Source organism: Chrysemys picta, chromosome 7 (assembly GCF_011386835.1).
Source record: "Chrysemys picta bellii isolate R12L10 chromosome 7, ASM1138683v2, whole genome shotgun sequence".
Taxonomy (NCBI): Eukaryota; Metazoa; Chordata; order Testudines; family Emydidae; genus Chrysemys; species Chrysemys picta.
The window spans coordinates 13,066,678-13,087,359 of NC_088797.1; the positions used below are offsets into that span (position 1 = coordinate 13,066,678).

The 20,682-nt window shown below is 39.1% G+C and overlaps 1 protein-coding gene across 9 annotated transcripts in view; it reads left to right on the forward strand.

Annotated features, from left to right (window-relative positions):
- The window catches only part of CNTN6 (contactin 6), a 221,507-nt gene that overhangs the window by 187,218 nt on the left and 13,607 nt on the right, over positions 1 to 20,682 (forward strand). For 7 of the 9 annotated variants that reach the window (XM_008168082.4, XM_008168085.4, XM_008168079.4 and 4 more), the window contains 8 exons: positions 2,394 to 2,521; positions 9,454 to 9,629; positions 9,970 to 10,087; positions 11,064 to 11,222; positions 11,314 to 11,463; positions 15,914 to 15,984; positions 18,935 to 19,169; positions 19,856 to 19,971. In XM_008168082.4, the coding sequence (XP_008166304.1) occupies positions 2,394 to 2,521; positions 9,454 to 9,629; positions 9,970 to 10,087; positions 11,064 to 11,222; positions 11,314 to 11,463; positions 15,914 to 15,984; positions 18,935 to 19,169; positions 19,856 to 19,971 (1,153 nt within the window). The remainder of the gene's footprint in view (positions 1 to 2,393; positions 2,522 to 9,453; positions 9,630 to 9,969; positions 10,088 to 11,063; positions 11,223 to 11,313; positions 11,464 to 15,913; positions 15,985 to 18,934; positions 19,170 to 19,855; positions 19,972 to 20,682) is intronic. The other 2 variants (XR_010589022.1, XM_005288540.5) reach the window with 1 other exon arrangement.

Consider the following 20,682-nt stretch of genomic DNA (forward strand, 5'->3'; position numbering starts at 1 on the left):
TTTAGCATTATTCTTCTTTGTTCACTAATTTGAGTAGAGTATAATTTATGGATGCATTTTCTAAAGCACTTAAGTGATATAGGAGTGGGGCTTCGGCTCCTAATTCAGTTACGGACCTTGGAAAATCCCTCCCTTCCCTGATTTCAGTGGAGTTGTGATCGATTAACACCAGCAGAGAATTTTGGAGGTATATTCTACCTCTCCCCCTCCCACCCAAAAATCACATTTTTAGGAGATGAACAGGGCTCCAGGCACCAGCGCAGCAAGCGCGTGCCTGGGGCGGCAAGCCGTGGGGGGCGGCCTGCCAGTCGCTGTGAGGGCGGCAGTCAGGCTGCCTTCAGCGGCATGCCTGCGGGAGGTCTGCCGGTGCCGCACCTTCGGCAACAATTTGGCGGCGAGGACACTGAAGTCGCGGCACCGGTGGACCTCCCGCAGGCATCCCACCGAAAGCCACCTGACTGTCATGCTTGGGGTGGCAAAAAACATAGAGCCACCCCTGGAGATGAACAGTGTGAGAATAAACAACATGAACTATACCTGGTGAAAATGTAGATCAGAAGGTAAGTTTAGTCAGTTCTAGGACCTATGAAAGCATTCTGCTGATTCAGTAATAGTGGCAGACAGAAAAGCCCTCCCCATCCGTACCCTCACAGAGCTAACTTTTATACTCACACCTGATCACCCAGCACACTAAACTGGTGTGAGAGTTCCCTTTCATTGGACAGCTAGTTGAACACAGTTTTAATCATATGTCTAGCTCCACACAAATCAGAATTTGTTCATGCAGTTCACAGACAGTGTGGTGATGCTACAAGATGAATTATAATTTGTACTTTATCAAAACTTGGACCAGATTCCGTATTCAGTGACACAGAACAGCTCTCAACTACATAAAGTAAATGAGAATTGTACCCAGGTAAGAGAGTAGAACATAGCGCATGGTACGTTATGCAGATAAACACAAAGATATAAATATATGTAGGAATACAGGATACAATAATATTTTGTATATGTTTAATGTAGTTGATATTACCGCCAACTTCCTGTTGCGCTCTAGTTGCTGTTCATTTGCTTTAATAATTTAAATGTTAAATCATCTAAATTTATGTTGTAAATATTCAACACCCTGGCTGTGAGGCTTATAAAAATATTTTACATAAAAAAAATAATGTATCAGATTTATATCTCCCCCTCTGCCAGAAAATTCCCTCACTTTTTATTTCTCCATTTAACTCAGATTTGAAATTAATTTTCCCACTTCTGGATAGTTGCACATTGTGTGTAAGTCTATAACAGGAATCGGCTACCTTTGGCATGCAGCCCGTTAGGGAAATCCGCTGGCGGGCCAGGGCAGTTTGTTTACCTGCAGAGTCCACAGGTTCAGCCGATCGCAGCTCCCACTGGCCGCAGTTCACTGTTCCAGGTCAATGGGGGCTGCGGGAAGCAGCGTGGGCTGAGGGATGTGCTGGCCCGCCAGCAGCTTTCCCTGACAAGCCACGTGCCAAAGGTTGCCGATCCCTGGTCTATAAAATGACACAGGAAAAGTCTAATGTTATCTGTCCATATTCATCATCCGGGAGGTAACACAATGTTGAGTCCTTGCTCAAACCACCTCAAAGTTTAACCAGCAAGAACTTAGGCCAAACTGGGCACTTGATTATACTCTGAAATACCACGTTGACTCAGAGGTAAAAATCCAAGATTTTGAGTTTACATTACTTGAGACAGTTCTGATATATACCGGCACTGCTTTCATCTGGCATCTATTTCTCCAACTTTCTTTCCACATATCTCACCATTACCTTTGAGGTTCTCATAATATTAGTCAGTATAACTAGTCAGTACTCACAAATCAGTACATAACTTAGCAAGATAAAACATAATCACTAATAAGGTGATTTCTTAGAGCAATATGACAAAACTGTGTATTTTATGTTTTCATTGTCTGTGAGAGGGTGTTTCAGGCTCTCATCTAGACTGGTGACAACTTTTTATAAAATTGACAAAATTACACAGGCTGTCAGTCCTCATATTTCACATCGTAAGCGGCTTACCATCTGGGGTCAGGGAAAAAATCCCCTCTAGTATAATATAGCATAATTAGCTGCATTATTGGGGTTTTATTTCTTCTTCTGAAACATTCAACATTGAACAGAAAATTGGACTAGATGGATTGATGGTCAATTCCAGTATGTCACTTTTATGTTCCTTATACGTTGACAGTTAATAGATGGAGGTGAAAAATAATGGGAATACGTTTAGTTTGTTGTAGGAAAGCATAATCATAATAATAGTATCTAAATATGAACAATGCAATGCTTCTTTTATTACAGTTCCTGTACAGGAAGTTGGTACAATATCCTGTTAAGTTTATCTATCTGTATATTTTTTAGGATCTTTATGCTAGAGGATGGCAGTCTCAAGATATATAATATTACCAAAACAGATGCAGGAGTGTACACTTGTATAGCAATGAATCAATTCGGAGTTGCCAGGAATTCAGGAAACCTGATTGTGAAAGGTATTTTATTGTCTTCATTTGTGCTTTATGAATATTGGAAATGTACATACATATTTGATGAAACATACTGGGATGTCAAAGATCATAATAATGCTGTTATGATGCAGGATTTCAACTAAATCTTTACACTGAAACAGAACTACCAGATGGCTGCAGCAACTGTTAAAATGCCTGGCCTATCCACAGGTAGTGACTATGCTTCAGTATCATTCTTAGAGGATATTGACAACAAAGCCTTAGTCTTAGACCAAGACCCCATTGTGCTAGGTGCTGTACAAACACAGAACAAAAAGACAGTCCCTGCCCCAAAGAGCTTGCGGACCAGAAAATTGAACTATAGTGGCCGTGGGCCTCTGAACACCTTTCTGTTCTCCACTATGTATGAGGGGTTGAATCAATGCTGCTCATTTATAGCTTACATTGGATCTCAGGCTAAAACAAGATTTCTGCCACTGTAAATTAAGGAAAAGAGATTTAGTGAATTAATTTGATAACTGGATTGTTTCATTGTTTTTGTTTTGTTTTGATGTTTTGTTCTATTTAAAAAAAAAGGTTGGTTTAGAAGCTGAATAAAAATGTCACTCTAATAAAACAGAGAACCACTAAGAAGCTGCTTCCCTCTGTCACAATTGTGGTTAACCACCTTGGCAGATGACACTGAAACAACATGACTGAAAGAGGAGTGGTCTCAGGCCCTTCAGATGGTTTCCTATTTTTAATATTAAAATGCTCCCCCCCACACACACACACACTCCCAAAGAAAACAAGGAGCAGTTGTGATATCTCCTATACTTCACTGCTGGTGACTTTCCTGAATTTTAACACTTTAACTTCCCAAATTCATATGTGTCATTTCATTGCCTGCTCCAACAGCTAAAAATATTTGCTTCTTGGGGGAGTAATCTGAGTTGCCAACTAACCAGAAATGTTCACATCACCAAGCAAGTCATTTTAGTGAAGGAAAAAAAAAACACCTTCTTCTCGTGTAATTTTTTTTTTTGCAAACTGCATATTAGTGGAACTTCTAATCCTCTTCTTTGAAAAAATTGACTGGATATAACTTTGTGAGACATCACTGTGGACTTGTCCTAGTCAGCTTGCATTCTGACAAATCCAGTCTGAAGTGTTCTAAGAGAATGTGACTGAAGTAACCTGATGGGATATGTCAAAATGCACCCACCAGGCTAATATATGAAAAGAAGTTTCTCAGAATCTGAATTGTCATTGAAAGAGTTATGGAGTCAACATATTAATTGCTCCTACCTATGAGCTATACCTAATTTTTTCTGAAGGGGCTGTTTACAGGTAATTGCCTACCTACAGGCCCATTGAGGGAAATGTTGAGGCTACGATACATCATGTTATCTGGGACCTGACATTTTCCCATTTCACTTTATTTACACAGATGATACAGATATTTCGGTATTTCCCTGAGCTCAGGACCCCCATACAATTGCTCCCTCCCCACGTCAGCCCTGCCTACCTATCCTAAAGATCACCTACAAAAGGATTTGTGAGAAAGAAAGGGGCAGTTTTTTTTTTTAACTCTAAGTATCCAGATCTCTTTATATACTACATAGAATGATTAGCCACAAAGGGTGGGAACCCTAACAGAATAAAAAAAAAACAATTTTCCAGCACAGGAAAGGGTTACATTCACATGCAGCATGCCAGGTCAGTAAAAGGCCAATGCACCTAAGCCTTATTAAAACAGGGTGCTACGTTTGTATTGGAAGGGGGAATTTCACCCTACCTGAGTAGCTAAAAGTATTTTTAAGGGTGGAATGATGATTTTGTAGCTATAATATCTCTCTGTGATTGTCAATTTAAATGTCTCTGACTTCCTACTGCTGTTCTGGGAAGCACGTTAAAGTCTATTATGCTTGTATGATCTTTTTCTCTCTGTTGTGAATGTGATACAATGACTAAGGCCTTGTCTACACTGGGACTTCATCTGCAAGCCCTGAGTGCATCTGTGATTGACAATGGTGCATTTTACCTTTGCCTTTAATATCATAACCTTTTTTTTTTTTTGAAACACAGGCAAATTGCACAGCATCAATCTAAATCATGTCTGTAATAAGCATTTTCACTAGTGCAACTGCACTGAACGCTGACATAGCAACGTAGACAAGCCTAACTGTATCTTCTCCTCCATTTCATAGCTGGGCCTCCTAATTGTTAAGAATGTACTATTGCTAGCCGCTTATAAAGATACTTCCTTATCTCAGAAGTAGGATGCTTGTGACTGGTGCTGAAGATTCTGGGTTCAGTCCCTGCTGATCAGTGGATGGGTGAATCATTACATCAATGTAGCTGCCAACACAGGGAAAACGGGGGGAAATTTCGTACCTTCTCTTGCTGCTAACTAAGCATGATTGCAATTCTTAATATATATATATAACTGGTCTCTTATGAAAACATCCTGGTGACATTAAATGGTAACAATGAAAAGGTAGAGAAAAGTAAGTTTAAAACATGTAACTTTGAATTTAATTATCACAGTTGTGAGCAGAATACTCTCGATGTTAGATAACACTAGAAATGATAGTAGTTATAAGAGTGACAGATTACTCAGCATAATTTGTAACTCAGCTTTTTTTTTTTTCCGATTTGGCTCATTTTAGGTAACTTCCCAATCATTTACTCTAGCCTGCAGGCTTGACTTTCCTCCTTACCATACCGCAGCTGGCTAACGTAGTTTTCATGTTCAAATTTTGGAAGTGCAGTTAGTACCAATGTGATGTGTAATTTGAGAGAATGTTACAGCACAGCTAGCAGTGAATAAAATGAATCGTGTAGTGTTTGAGGAGCTCTTACTTCATGAGAGTTAGATACCATTGCACATACCGCCATATATACATCCTAATGGAGCAGTATGCAAAAAATCACATTAAAAACAACAACAAAATTATTTCATTTGGCATTTACAAAGTGTATTAAAAAACAGAGTAATAACATGGTATAAAAATGATCTTGTTTGCAGGGAACATTTGTTTTCGTTTCCCCTCTGGAGAAGTTTTGGCTGTTCAATTATAGGGCTCATTGCTTCAGCATTATTTTCAACTGAAATGTCAGAACTTGGAAAAGCATATCTAATGTGCAAATTAAGTTTATTGCTGCTCATTGAGTTGTTTATTCTTTGTGATAGAAGTCTTTATTATACCTCAAGCACACAGCATCTTATCTATTGTTTGTCTCTGGAAAAAAAGCTATTCTGTTTAATACATCTCTGCAGTTACTAAGCAAGATGGATAGATAATGGGAAACCAAGGTTTTTGAGAGGCATTTGAAAGGATCGGAGGTGGAGGTTGTAAACACAACTTCATAAAGGAAATAGCAAAGATCATACTAAGTGAGCAAGTAGGCATGAGACATGTCATGTGACATGGTTCAGCAAGAATGATGAACCCAAAGGAACAATCACCTCACAGCATGATGCTTCTATAAGGATGTACTTTTTCCTTTTTTGCTAAAGCAGCAAGAATACACACACACATACCCCCTATATAATTCACAATAATGACGTTTAAAAGTATATTTGCAGAAAAATAAAAAGATACCTGAAGTTTTGAGAAAGCAGGTCTCTTTTGCAGGTAATGTGAACTGTGTAGTTATAGACTTTGTCAGTGTATAAATGGAAGCCTTTTGATATTCCAAAAGAGCAGATCTGTAGTGGGAAGCCCTAGTACTACATTTTTCAAACTGCTTGCCTATCCCTATGGATCGGTCCTATGGGATTCAATAGAAAATGACAAGTTGTCTATTGGATTAAGAATTCAATCTATACAATTCTATAACAGGGATATTACTGTCAACTGTTAGAATAATGGTTTGTTCTCAGTTTCTTTGGGTCTGTGACTCAAATAAATTCCCAGAAAAAATAGTCTTCCAGCTGACCTTACCCAACAGTTCTTTGTGGTCACAATGGCACGGTTCTGGGGAGATAGCAATACGCAGACACAATGGAAGTTGGATGTACTACATGCTTCAGGAGTTCCCCTTCTCCCTCTCCCTCTCTCTGTGCCTGCCTGTGCAATCCTAAGATATGGAGTAGTGAACTGAGCACTATGGTGAATGGAAAGGGGAGAGGGGGAAACAAAGCTCTGTATTTGGAGGCAGTAGGAGGCAAGAAAGAAGGGAGGGATACATTGCTCTTTCTTTGTGTTCTGTCTCCTAGCAGGTTTTTACAGATTTTATTTTTCTTGCGTGTGTGCATGTGACTCATCAGACCCCACCCACTCACAGATATTGCTGGGTAGAAAACAGTTTTCCCATCCTGCATTTTTTTTCAAGACTTCAAGACATTTCCCACCCCACATTGTGACAAGTCAAAAATCACAAACAAATTTGCAAACTGAAAATTTGTAAAAACAAACAAACAAAAAAATCAGCTTAGGTCAACTGAAACATTTTGTTTCGATTATGACTGTTTTTATTTTTAAAAAATTATAATTAGTTAATGTTTCAAAATGAAAAGGTCCTTTTGAAGGAGAAAACTGAATATTTTATTTAGAAAATGTCAGTGTTTCATTTTGGCAACTTCAAAACTTTCCTTTCAAAATGTTTTTTAGTTGAGAAATGTCTCAAAGCCAACCCTTTCTCATTAAAATATTTAGATTTGATAAATTGGCAGTTTCTGACAAAAAAAATGTGTTGAAAAATCCCCAACTCACTCTAGTCACCTAACTGAGGCTGGTGTTCAATCATTTCCTATTACACTCCATAGGTTTCTGAATTATATGTATGGAGCCCTATTTAACTTACACACAACCCTGTTGGTTTAATTTCTAACTGTTTATACAACTTCCCTATAAGGCTAAATTGTTTTTACTAGTAGTATTAGTATTCCTAGAGTGCTATAACTTTACACATAGCTTTACAGAATAAATGGAGCGGGTACTTTGTAGGCACAAAGTACCCGCTCCATTGATTTACCATCCCGTACAGATGAGTAAGATTTGCAGGAGAACAGCTCAGGCACCAGGTGGTGTTCAGACAGCCTAGAAGAGATTGACACGGCAAGATTTCTGTGACGGATATGTGTTGCAAAGAGGAATTTGAAGGACAAGGAGGCCATTTGGCACATGGGAAATATAATGTACATTCACAGCTTTATTAAAGATGAATCAAGCTAGGCATAGAAGGTGAACTGAACCCCTAGTGTAACTACACTGATGTTAGAGGAGTTACAAGCTTTTTAGAGTCAAACTCTCTTTGGGTGTTTTTCAGAGTATTTGTCGTCAATGGAGTCGTGCCAACAGAGAATTTGGCATTTGAATCCACGTGAAATGGAATGCACCTGCCACTCTTGCTTTCAGAGGGGGAAAATGTTCTCTATTCTACTGGTTAAAATAAAATCTTTGTAGTGTCATGTCATGCCTTCACCCTGGGGCAAATCTTCAAAAAAACCAAGTGATGTGAAACTCTTCTGATTATTAAAAGAAAGGGTTCTAAACAGCAATGAATTCATGCAATGGAAACCAAGAAAAAGTTGGCTCTGCTTCAGCAATTGAGGTTCTTCAAAGACTCTTTTTCCTTTCCTTGCAATGTGTACCTGTTAAAGGGGGAGTCCAGCAAAGAAAAGATTTTAGCAACACCTAATCTGTTTTTACAATACAAAGATCCTTCTTTGAATTCCTTGGGAAGTGCCAGTTAAAGACGGGGGGTGTAAACACTGTAACTGGAGACTCAGTTTTAGTTCAAAAGAAGGATCACAGAAAACGCAATATTCCTCCTCATTGCCACTTGACCGCAGCCCTGACAGTCGCAGAAGTTGTAACTCAACTCTGTGAGGAAGTCACTTGAACTTCAGGTCCATACAGAATGCTCCCACCTGCATAGCACTCAGTGACTGCAATTGCTTTGGCAATCTGCTCAAAAGTGTGTTCTGAATAGCAAATTAATATCTTCCACCTTTAATAAATGAGTGATCTCTTTGAAGTCAAGCCCCCCTATTGAATAAAATACTGTATTCTCAAATACTTTGCCAATACACGGGGTTAATCCTGGCATGGGATAGACCTGTTGAACTAATGCAGTCCCTGAAACCCTCATCTTCCCCCCCACCCCACACATTTTTTTCAGAACATATTATTATCATTGAATGGATTCTGTGCACATTTTATTCATATGTATCTGAATTCTCATGATTTTATAAATGTTCCTGCACAGAGACTTTATTCAAGAGAATTGCTCACAGAAAGGTTATGTGCCAATCATGCCAACAGTAGTAAAACCATATAAACCACTGTCTTTCCCCTTCAACAAGCTACTTTTTCCTTTAGTGAGAGCTGCTTCTCTCGTTATCAGTGTATGGGGATAAAAAAGATTAAATGCTTTTTCAGTCTTTCGAGTCGTCTCCTTTGGAGCCTAAATACTGCAATGCACGTGACACTGTGGGAAACTGCCAATGAAAATTAAATTTATTAAAATAATAAATTAAAAGGGCAAGACATTTCTCTTTAAGAAGTAAGAAAACAGTGACCACATTTTATTTGGTTGCAGTATTCTGCAAGGACAGTTTTTCAAAGTCTGCATTATCACGTTTCTTCCCTTCTCCATGTAGTCTTAGCAGCCTCAACAATGTATGCTGTTTTGTTTGAGATCTAGTGAGTATGGCATTTATGAATCAGCATACTATAGGAGATGAATAATTTGGTATGTTGCACATTTTCTAGTCTTCTCTAAGATATACATAGCACCCATTCTATTCACAGTGCTCTTGGCAATAGGCTGTAAATGATGAATAATGCACTGGAATCATCAAAATGTTAACGCTCAGTTTCTTTAATAGGGACAGTAGCAGAACATTAGATCAATTTTAAATCATTTCAGCAATGTTGCAAAAATCATTCAATTTTTTTTTATTACAAACATATACTGGTATTTTTATACACTTGTTTATAATAAAGAATGATTTTTCTCAACAGAGAGGACTGTAATTACTGTTCCACCTTCTAAAATGGATGTTACAGTTGGAGAGAGTATAGTCCTACCATGTCAGGTGTCTCATGACCCCTCCGCTGAGGTTGTGTTCACATGGTCATTCAATGGAGATGTGATAGATTTTAAAAGAGGAGTGAATCATTTTGAAAGAATTGGAGGAGTAAGTTCTTCAAACTCTTTAGTGCTTCATCAAACTGTCCTTAACAGTCCTTAAACCACATAAACATCTTTCATAATTCCCATTTTCGATATGTATGTCAAATCACTGCTCCTTTATAAAAGTTACATCCATTTAGTTTGCTTTCTTATATTTCATAAACATGCTCAAGTTATTTGTGAAGCCATAATAAAAGTGTCAAACTGAAATAAACTGATGACAGCAATGAATGCTTTAATTTAAAAGCTGCATTTTTATTAATATTTAGCAAGTTATAAAAATGTCCAGTTGGAAAACATGTTGTGAGTGATTAGTTTTATCTTTTTCTTCCTTTTATCTCCAGGAATCTGTTGGGGATTTGATGATAAGAAATATTCAGCTAAATCATTCCGGGAAATATGTTTGCACGGTACAAACAACCATAGACAGTCTATCTGCAACAGCAGATGTAATTGTAAGAGGTAAGTCTATTAAGTGTAGAATTCTAACATAAGCATTTCACATTCTTACATAAGTTAACATCAGCAACTAGGTTGGTGAAATTTAAAAAGTTTGTGGGTCTCTGGTATAACAATGCAGTTATGTGATGGCATTTCCTATACTCATTGCTCTCTTTGAACCAAACTATACTTGGTAGGTACTGGCTAAAGTAAGGGTGGTGAGTAACTGCCCATTCCAATGGGAGCAAGCCCCATTTAAGATAAGGTGGCAAACATCCTCCCCAAGCATTCCAGTAAATGGGGAGGTTGTCTCCACAGTCTGCACCAGCCTTCAGAATGGCACAGTCTGCTCTCCCCTGCCCCCCCCCACCCGTGACCCCCGCCCAGGTGTACCCAAGTTATTCTTCACATTGGTGCAAAAAGGCAATGTCATGATCATGCCTTCCCTCCTCACTCCTTTAGAGTTCTTAGGATGGAACATTCTGTGCATTCTACTGGCTGCCGAGACGCCGAATACAGGGATACAATTAAGAATCTAAGAAGATGCTCTACAATAGATGTTGAAGCTCAGTTATGCATCCATTTCAAACTTTAGGAAAAGTCAAATTCTACTAGATATAAGGCTCCATCCAGACCCTAATCTCCCATTAACTTCAGTGGGAATTTTGGATATTCAGAGAATGTGAGGTCCAAAATGTTATTTTACATAGTCATATAATAAAGCTCTTTCAACTGAGTTCTGTTTCCTTCATGCTAACAATAGAGATATGTTCAATATCTTGTTTTCAATACCCCAGGAATGTCATTTTTTAAGCATTTAATGAAGACATGAAATTTTAAGAGCTAGATTATGTAACTCTTATTCATGTAGGTGAGCCCTTATTTCCATGAGACAGGCCCACTAACTTCAGTGAGTGAATATGGGTTGCACAGTCCCATCCAACAATGAATTCACTATCCTAGGCATCGGTTACCCTAAAATATATGTTTCCATAAGGCCCTCCAGGTCCCCCACAAGATGTTAGAGTTGAACACATTTCTAGCACTACTGCCCTGCTATGCTGGAGACCAGGAACAGATAATAATAGTCCAGTCCAGATCTACGGTGTTCAGACAAGGACTCCTTTTTCAGTTGGATGGCAGGCAGTTTCAACCGGTAAGCAATTTGAAATTTCTGGTTCACTTTCATGCATGTCACAAGACTTAATCCAACGGTGCATTTTCACTCACATGTCTTTTGTATTTAGTTCCTGAAGTTCTCAATGGCAGAACCTATTCAGCAACAGTGACTGGTTTAAACCCTTGGGTTGAATATGAATTCCGTGTGGTTGCTGGCAATAACATCGGGATTGGGGAGCCAAGCAGACCATCAGAGCTGCTAAGAACGAAAGCATCAAGTAAGTCTTCCTGATTTATTCCAATGATTTTAGAAACCTCCTAGTCACTACTCTGTTCTATTTAAAAATGAAATTACATCAGGCTATGGGACTGCTCCAAAGCCCATGGAAATCAATGAGGATTTTGCATTGACATCAATGAGCCATGGTCCACGCCCTGTGTACATTCGATTTGTGGAAGCATCTTTCAGTTCATAATACGCTAATTCAGTCTTAATGACACTCCAGTGATCTTTCTTACACTAGGCCTGAGTTTGGCCATACTGTTATAATAAAATTATGAATTCTATTGTTTAAACACTAATCACAGAGCTTGTTTTCTGCCTGTTATAATGGTTATAATGGTGTGCACATGCCAGCCACAGAGCAAAGTATCAGCATGGAATGGTTAATGTCGTCTTCCTGAATAGAGTCCCTAACAACATTTTACATCTCCATTCAAAATTTGTCTGAGAGCTCAGCCACCAGTATCTGGGTGTAGCTGAAGGAAGTAACTTAGAACTTCATCCAAAGACCATTGAAGCCAATAGGATTGTATCCAATGATTTCAGTGGCCAAAAGATCAGGTCCTTTGCTACAAAGTCAGCCTAGCCCTTACACATTTCTCTAACCACCTCCTCCTTCAGCTCTTTTACCTACTTCCTGAGGGACTTTACCAACAAACACCTCTTATATTGGTTGGTTCCTCCTTGCCTGGCTTTTGTCTGTGGGAACATGCAGGCCGCATTCCCTGCAAGTCAAGACTAGAGCCTGAGCAGAAGCCTCCAGAGTCAGGATGCATATCTGGTGGGTGCCCCCACAGGTGCACACAGAGGAAAAGCTAGCAGTAGTGTTGGTGATATGCCATTTTCCCCCCATTGTGGGGTCTTCCTTGTAGAGTACCTTCAAGTTAGGGAAAAGATTATTTTTTAAAACTTACCTTCCTCAACCGACAAACTCCCTTAGGCTCCCATCTGCCTTCATCTTACCAACTACTTGAAGAATGTCTACACTGCAACTAAAGGCCTATGGCCAGCTGATGTGGAGCTTGGGCGAAGCGACTGTTTAAATGTGGTGAAAGGGGGTAGGGTCCCAGAGCTTGGGCTCCAGCCCAAGACCAAATGTCTACACTGCAGTGAAATAGCCCATTAGCTCAAGCCCCACAAGCCTGAGTCAGCTGGTACAGGCCAGTCTCAGGTGTCTAATTGTAGTGTAGACATACCCTGGTACATACTTCTGAAAGTGTGGGTCCATGAACAGCAGGAATGAGTGACTCAACCTGTCTCACTCAGCTGCCTCTAATTACTGGTCTATTCAAATAAAAACTGCACTGCTCTGACTTCTAAAACCCCTGCCAGAAAGCTGGTGCTAACTCACCGAACTTCAAGGCAATCTAGCCGAGACAGTCCTCAACCACATCTAGATTTCAAAACACAGAAACCAGTCCAGAATCCCACCAAACTCAATGACAAGTTCCCAGTACAAAAAGAGCTCCTCTTCCTCCCCCCCCCCAGTTAATCAATAATAATAAGTCAGAAGTGCTCCAGAGAAAGTCACCCACTGCCTAACTCCCTTAGTCTCCCAGCTGCCTTCATTTTACCACCCACTGGGAGACTATGTGCTTTTTAAAGACTGGGACCCAACACAGCTGGAATGGGTGACTCACCCCTTCTCATTCTGGTGGTGGTGATGAATAGACTGAAGATACAGGCCAGCTTTTCTTAAGAGCAAGGGGAGTATGCTACAGCCCCAGAAAGGGTATAGTAAATTGCTACCTTCTCCCCCTGGAGCAAGTGGGAAGTATGAGAGGAATTTTGACTTACTAAAACTGCTGCTGGGACAGTACAGCTATGTGTCATCCTTCACATAGGACTGAGCATGAAAGTTCAGTATAGCCCAGGGGGAGTTCTAATTCCCCACCAACCTAGAGTGATACAAATGCCAAAATATCTTCTCAGGATGAGGTTTCAGAAGCACCTATTGGAGTCAGGGACTTTTGATTCCCTCCCTTAATTAGCAATGCTGCGGTTTGCATGATGCTTCAGTAAGAACTAGTATGTTGGAATTCAAGATTCCTTCCATCAGGAGAAGCTTTCAGTAGCTCTGCTAGGGGGCTGCACAAGACTAGATGTGAAGAGATGGCACTTGCACAGCAAAAACAAACAAACAAACACACACCCAGCAACAAGACGACAATTTAAAATAGGGAGCTGGGGAGGAATCGAAATAAGAGAAAACAACTTTCTCACAATGCATTTACTAGGGCCTGACCCAATGCCCAGGGAAGTCAGTGCAAAGACTCCCCTCAATTCTATTGGACTTTGGGTCAGGTCCTACTGCCTTAAACACTTTATTGCTGTAAAACATTCTGGCTGCTGTATATGCAGCCTGAATACAACTGCTGTGTAGCGAGATATACTAGACACAGCCTAGTATTCTTTTCTTAACAGAATATGAATTCACAGCGAGAACAGAGCAGTGGCAGCAGAAGACTAGCAGTGAAAGGGTAAATTGGAAATGCCCTGTTGTAATAGCTATTTTGCCAGCTAAAACCTGATTGAGCATTAGTAGATTTGTGGATGCAAATGAGCCACTGCTCATTTCATTAAAATGCAGCTGAGAATTAATTGAGCCGCCGTTGGTGCACTCAACCGTAAATTTTCATCTGTTTCTCAACTATGACCCAGTTGAGGCTCTGTTGAGCAGTAGTATACATTTTTCCCCATGCAAATGTAGTAAAGACTGAACTCATTTAACACATGTGCTAATTGAGCATCAACTGGTTCATGGAACAGTGGAGTGCTAGTTGAGTCTGGCTTGAAAGTCTTTTTCTTCATTTACTTCTTTAGATTAATCCCCCTCCTTCCCATCTTAAACTCCTTAACTATGAAGCACACAGTGACGTTGGATATGAGTGATAAAATTTACCCACCAAAAGATCATACTTTACTGTCATCAAATTTCTAAAAATGGAAAAACAAAGCAAAACAAATGGTCTGCACCCAGTCCTCTGAAATGTTGTTCAGAAAACATGAGCTTGAGGCTAAACTTGGGTTATAGAATATGTTCTCTTGGAGAGAGACTATGATTTATATACAATATTTCTAGAGAGGATGAAGCCTCACAAAGGTTTAGAACTGTACTGGAGTCCTGTAATTAGTGTGTGGTCATGTATCTGGTTAATGACAATACAAAGCGCATCAACATATATGGCTGCTATCTTCCTGATATTGAGTAGTAGCTTATTTATGTCATTAGTCCCATAGAATATTGACAAGAAAAAAAAGGGACTTCTCAAGGTAAAGGTGACAGAATTTGGTCCATAAGGTCAGATTCCTCTACCTCTACTCTGGTTTAATATCAACTTAGTCCAGAAATTGTCCCACTGAAGTCAATGGGTGTTATTTTATGGTGTGCCTCTGAGAGCACAAAACTTGCAGCTCAGAAGGTTTTAAGCCACCTTTGTTCACTCTCAGACCTGGCCTGCTTGAGGTGCATGGAGGGCCCAATCATTTGTAACCCTACCCTTTCCATCTCTGACATATCCTTCTGGCCCACATCACACATCTGACACAGACTCTGCTCTACATCACGCCTTGCAGTGGAGGCCTTGTAGGGCAGCATAAACTGCCTTGAGCAATGCTACTAATGAAGGGAATGCTCTTTTGGTTAGCTCCAGCATTCCAACTTAGGGCCATAGTGGAGGTGAGAATCCTTCTCATTGGTGCTACTTGTGGGGTGCTAATCAATCTGAGTAATGCTGTCAGAATATGGCACATTGTGAGGTTCACAGAAAGAATTAAAAACAGTTTCCTTCTGCTGGGAACTTATTGCAAGAGGCAGGGAATTTCCTTGGCTTTATTGCCTCCCTTCCCCAACCCTCACTTGGGAGTGATATGAAGTATGCTCCTCAGCTTGAATCACCATTGCATTACGTTAGTTGGACACCGGAACTCTAGTGTCATGGTGAATCAGGCCCCCATATTTATGCACCATTGGCCTCTTCTGATTGCTTGTTAAAAAACAAGCACAAACGTGGTGGGATTTTTTTGAGTGTTGAGTTTCTTAAGAAAAACGAAAACCTATATTTAATTAAAAATATATATTTCTCCAGCAACATGTTTACCGCACAAATGTATAATTAGCCAGAAAATCAATAGTATAGCAGCTACAGTCTGAATGGAACATTTGCAATTAGTTGATGCATATTAGTGTCAGATACTTGATGTTACTAGGTTCTTTAATTTTTTGAACCAGGATGCCCATCTGTGCCCTCAGTCTTAGAAAACTGAAAATGTGTAAATATAATGTAAAACTCATTTAAAGTATACTGTTGTACCACAGAGTCCATGTATTACATTTTGAAAAGCGGAATTGCTGTATATAAAAACAGCTAAAATGTGAGCCTGCAATCATGCATTTGACAACAGCTGCTGTGAATCGCAAGTCACAAATGCCCTTTGTTCTTTAGTTCCTCTAGTGGCACCAACAAATGTGAGCGGAGGTGGAGGGAGTCGCTCTGAGCTTGTCATCACATGGGAGGTAACTTTTAAATCGATTGATCTAAATAGTTTTCTAAAAGAATATGGGTGAAATCCTAGGTCCCTTGAAGCCAATGGGAGTTTTGTCATTGATTTAAATTGAGCCAGGACTTCACCCTCTGCCTGGCAAAGAAATACTCAGAAGATACAGATCAGGTTTTCTTTGTCATAAATAATTTATAGAACTGAACAGTTTGAGAGGCATACTCTAAATATATTTAGAACACGTCTATAACCCTGTTATCTCTATTATACAGAAAATTGCTTAACACGCTAATCTGCTTGGCCATTTTCTGCATTAAACATTTTTAACATTTTTGTTTGCATGTTGTTTATTCTTGAATACTATGCTGACAAGGCATATCCTATCATGTATTAAAAGAGATGAGGTTTTCAGTGCATACACTTAGTATTAGAGAATTAAAAACCAATCACACATCCAAAGGAAATCTCTTGCTTAAAATATACAAGCCACAAGATACAGTCTGGATTAAAACTCCAATCCCCACTCCTAGAATCAGTGATAGACACCTGTGATAGACACTTCCTTCCCTTCAGTTTTTTTTGTCACTGATCAGAAATGTGGCTTGGATTTTCTGAGCCAATTAGGGGATTTAGACACACAACTCACACTGAAATTAATGGGAGTTAAATTGTTAATATTTTAGTTGTCTTAGAAAATGTCAACCTGTATCTAGATATATGAAAAGGAGGATTCAACCAGATTGGAGGGTGGAGACCAGGCAAATAGGCCACACCCTTTCCTGTGTAGGATAGAGCTGGGGAGACTGAGTATATATGACATTCTACAAGATGAAACATGTTTTAAGGGGAAAGACTCCCATTTATTTTAATGGACTTTGGGTCAGGCTCCTCTATTCACAGTGCTCCCTCTCTAAGTGGTCGAACTTCCTCCATGGTTCAGGATGATGAGGGAGCATGATCTGATTCTGCTCCTCTGTTTGCCCCTTGAGTTTGCTTCCCTTTGAAAAAGTGGAGAGTCCTGAACTCATAGATAGGGTGTAATTCTAGAGAAGATTAAGGACAATTAAATGGTGCAATTTCCATAATTAGTGGCCACAACTAATCTAAATTCACCTGTGTTTGATCATATGTTAAACTGACATTTCACTCAGCCTCCTTAGATAAACTCTTCTTCTGTTACACAGTGTCAAGAAATAAGTGGCAGCTCTTGATTTCCATGGCCGTGAGAGATGACACTGCTGTTATTTTCTTCCCTCCATGGAAAGAATCTAAGAGCAAATGGTGATTTCAGTAAAATATTTTACAGTTTCTTACTGAGAAAATAGGAATCTTGGAGTCAGAGTTTAAATTGCACAATGGGCTTTTTGTTTCTTATAGTGTTACAAAGGTGTTTCTCTTCTTGTATATCAGGCACCCTGTGTACCCATGTCACTTCAATGATGATTTTCTTATTTTTCAATATACTATTTTCTCCACTTTTTGGTTTCCTCTCCTCTGTTCATCCATCATGAAAAAAGAAAACAGCAACAACCCCAAAACACCCACATCAAATTATCCCTGTTTTGAAATCTAACATATTGGACTCTACAATCTGTCCTGAGGACCAGCCATGGGAGACACTTATTATACCAGGCTAACAAAACAGAACACAACTCTTCTGCTTACCGTGATGAACTGACTAATCACCCTGATTAAAGCTGAGGTCACAAAAGCCTCAAAACAAATTAAATGCTCTAGCAAATAGCTTAAACTCTGACATATCCTCCTCCCGCCCCCACACACACCATAATCTATCACAGTTAACTCTTGCAATCCTGAGTACAAAATAGAAGGGGAAGCTATACTGTGGAGGGTTTTGAGGATTAATGTTTGTAAAGCACTTCAAAGATGGTAAGCTCAATATAGATGCTAATCTTTTCTATTTCATGTCTTCCTTGCCATTGGGCTCAGGAGGATTAAGGAGAATAGGCTAAAATATGATTCTTAGGAAACTTGTTATGCTCGTCTAGCTTTTTTTTCTCCTTTTTACAATATTGATGATGGGTCATGGTGATTCCAACACACAGTAGAGCTTTGAACTGTAAGCTAAGGCTCACTGAAGGTTCTGTTGTTCTTCCTGCCCTTGTCTATACTTCCAGATTTTCTACCCCTTTTGCATGGTTGCTTTTCAGTGCATCTTTGTTTGATGTGAATATTTGCAGGCGTGCTATATTGCTAAGGAATACATCCTGTATATCTTGTATCATGCAGCACTGATCCTTTCACTTTCTTGTTCAAAATATTACACAGATGTTCTCTCTCCTTGAGATGCCAATATGGCAGTAATTTTTTTTTTCTCAAAAAAAAAGGGCAAACTGGATACAGCGCTGATGAAAGTGCCCGCTTGGTATGAGTCATTGATAGATACCTTGAGAGGAGATTTCATTAATAGAAACATTAATTTTGCCATGTAGACTTTCAATAACATTTCTATGCAGGACAAACTTAAATAAGGACATTTTTATGCACTTGGGATTGCACTCATCTAAAAATTGAAATAAAAGTGGTGTGCTTATAAGTATGCAATTAACGTACACGTACGCATATACATTTGCTCTTTTCCAAATTCTTTTTTCCTTATAAATCATCCAAAATTAGCATTTCAGTCCCCTGTGGGGGGAAAAGATTCAGATACATCCTGAGTTGAGTGAAATGCTTTTAATTTTAAAAAACTTCACACTTGCAAGAGCATGCCTTTAATGGGACTGATCAAATCTTTTGTTTCTAAATGGATTGCCTCAGTAGATATATTGTTTTGATTTTTATTTCAATATTAAATTGACTGATGGAGCAAACATTATTATCTTCTCTAAGGCACAGTCAACCAAATCAATACAACTGAAATATACTGATAGAATGAAGATTCAATTAAAACCATCTATACTTTCAAATTCTTATTGATTGATTGATTTCCTCTACATCTACAGTCAGTTCCTGAAGAATTACAAAATGGGAAAGGTTTTGGCTACATCATTATGTTTCGGCCTCTTGGTTCAACAAGCTGGACGAAGGCAGTAGTGGCTTCAGTAGAAGCATCGAAGTATGTCTACAGAAATGAAAGTATTACACCTCTCTCCCCTTTTGAAGTTAAAGTGGGTGTCTACAATAATGAAGGAGAAGGGACTCTGAGCTCCATATCTATTGTCTACTCGGGAGAAGATGGTAAGCAGTATTTATTATTAATTATTATTATTATTTATTTTATTTATTATTTATTTGTGTTCTATTAGCATTTGTAGACCCCCCGGCCATGATTAGGGCTACATTGTGCTAGGCACTGTTCAGATATTCAAAGAAACACTCCATGCCCCAAAGAGATTACAATCTAAATGCACAAAACAGGCAAAATGTGGTAAAAGAGGAAACAATATTACCTGCATTGTATAGGTAAGGGATGGAGGTGAAGAGAGCTCAGGGCCAGATTTTCAAAACCACTCCGCATCTAGCCACTCTATCCCCATTGAGTGGATTCAGGAGAAGGCTAGAAGAGACTACTTATTGCCAGATTTATCTAAAGAGTTTGGCATCCAAAATGTCAAACTCTTTTGTAAATGTGGCCACTTATTTTTGGTGCTTAAATTGGAGCTGAGCTTTTCTGAAAATCTGACTCAAGCTATAGGTGCTGAGCATTTTGGAAAATTGTGCCCTGACTTAGCCAAGATCACATATGCTGTCTGTGCAAAACCAGGAACTGAAACCAAATTTCCTGAGTCACAGACTAGTGCCTTAACCATAATACCTTTTACTCCTTTTAGTTCTTGCACTTTTGATGTTTAACTTTTAATCAAATGATATGTTCTGTAAATTGCATTTATTACAGACATGCATTTTCTTTCTTATGATCCTAGAGCCACAGATTGCACCAATGGGGGTTTCTGTGCAGAGCTTTTCAGCTTCCGAAGTTGAAGTATCTTGGAATGCTATTGCATGGAACAGGCATACAGGAAGGGTACTTGGCTATGAGGTGATGCACAAAAAATTAATTACATATTTTGTTGAAAGATGTTAATTTCAGACTTCACTGCAATCATATCTCTTCCGAAAGCCATGCATATTCTAGCTTGCCTTTCCATTACAGTGAGTTAATGGATAAGAGACCTTCACCCAACTCTCATTAGCAACATTTCACCTGAAATAATCACAAGTATTTACAGTCCAGTACTGCAGTTCTGTCTATGCCTTCCTATAATGTACTAAAGTAAATTAAACCTTCACTAACAGCACTTAGGTCTACTCTTTTGCATTGAGTACTATAAGAGGACTTGCATTGTATTCTAAAAACCATAACTATCTATCCATCTATTCATGTTCTTATAGCATAACCATCACTATAGTATCTGAGCAACATCGGGCACTTGATGGCACTGAGACATATAGATGAGCTAGAGCAAGTAGTATTTTAACATTGGGTCACCAGTACAAATCCATTTGAAATTGAGAGTAACTGAAAGTTGTTACCATCAAAAGACTGTTCTGTAGCTTATATGAAATACATTGGTATTCTCAGTCCAGCTTCTAGTGAATAACTGTCCATGTCATAAAAAATAACCGCTTACAGTAACAGCACATTTCTTCCTATTTCACACACTGATTGGAAGTCTCTAGCACTGAAATGGTCGTGAAGACTTCATCCAAACTCCCCCTTGATGTACACCACATGCAACCCCATTGATAC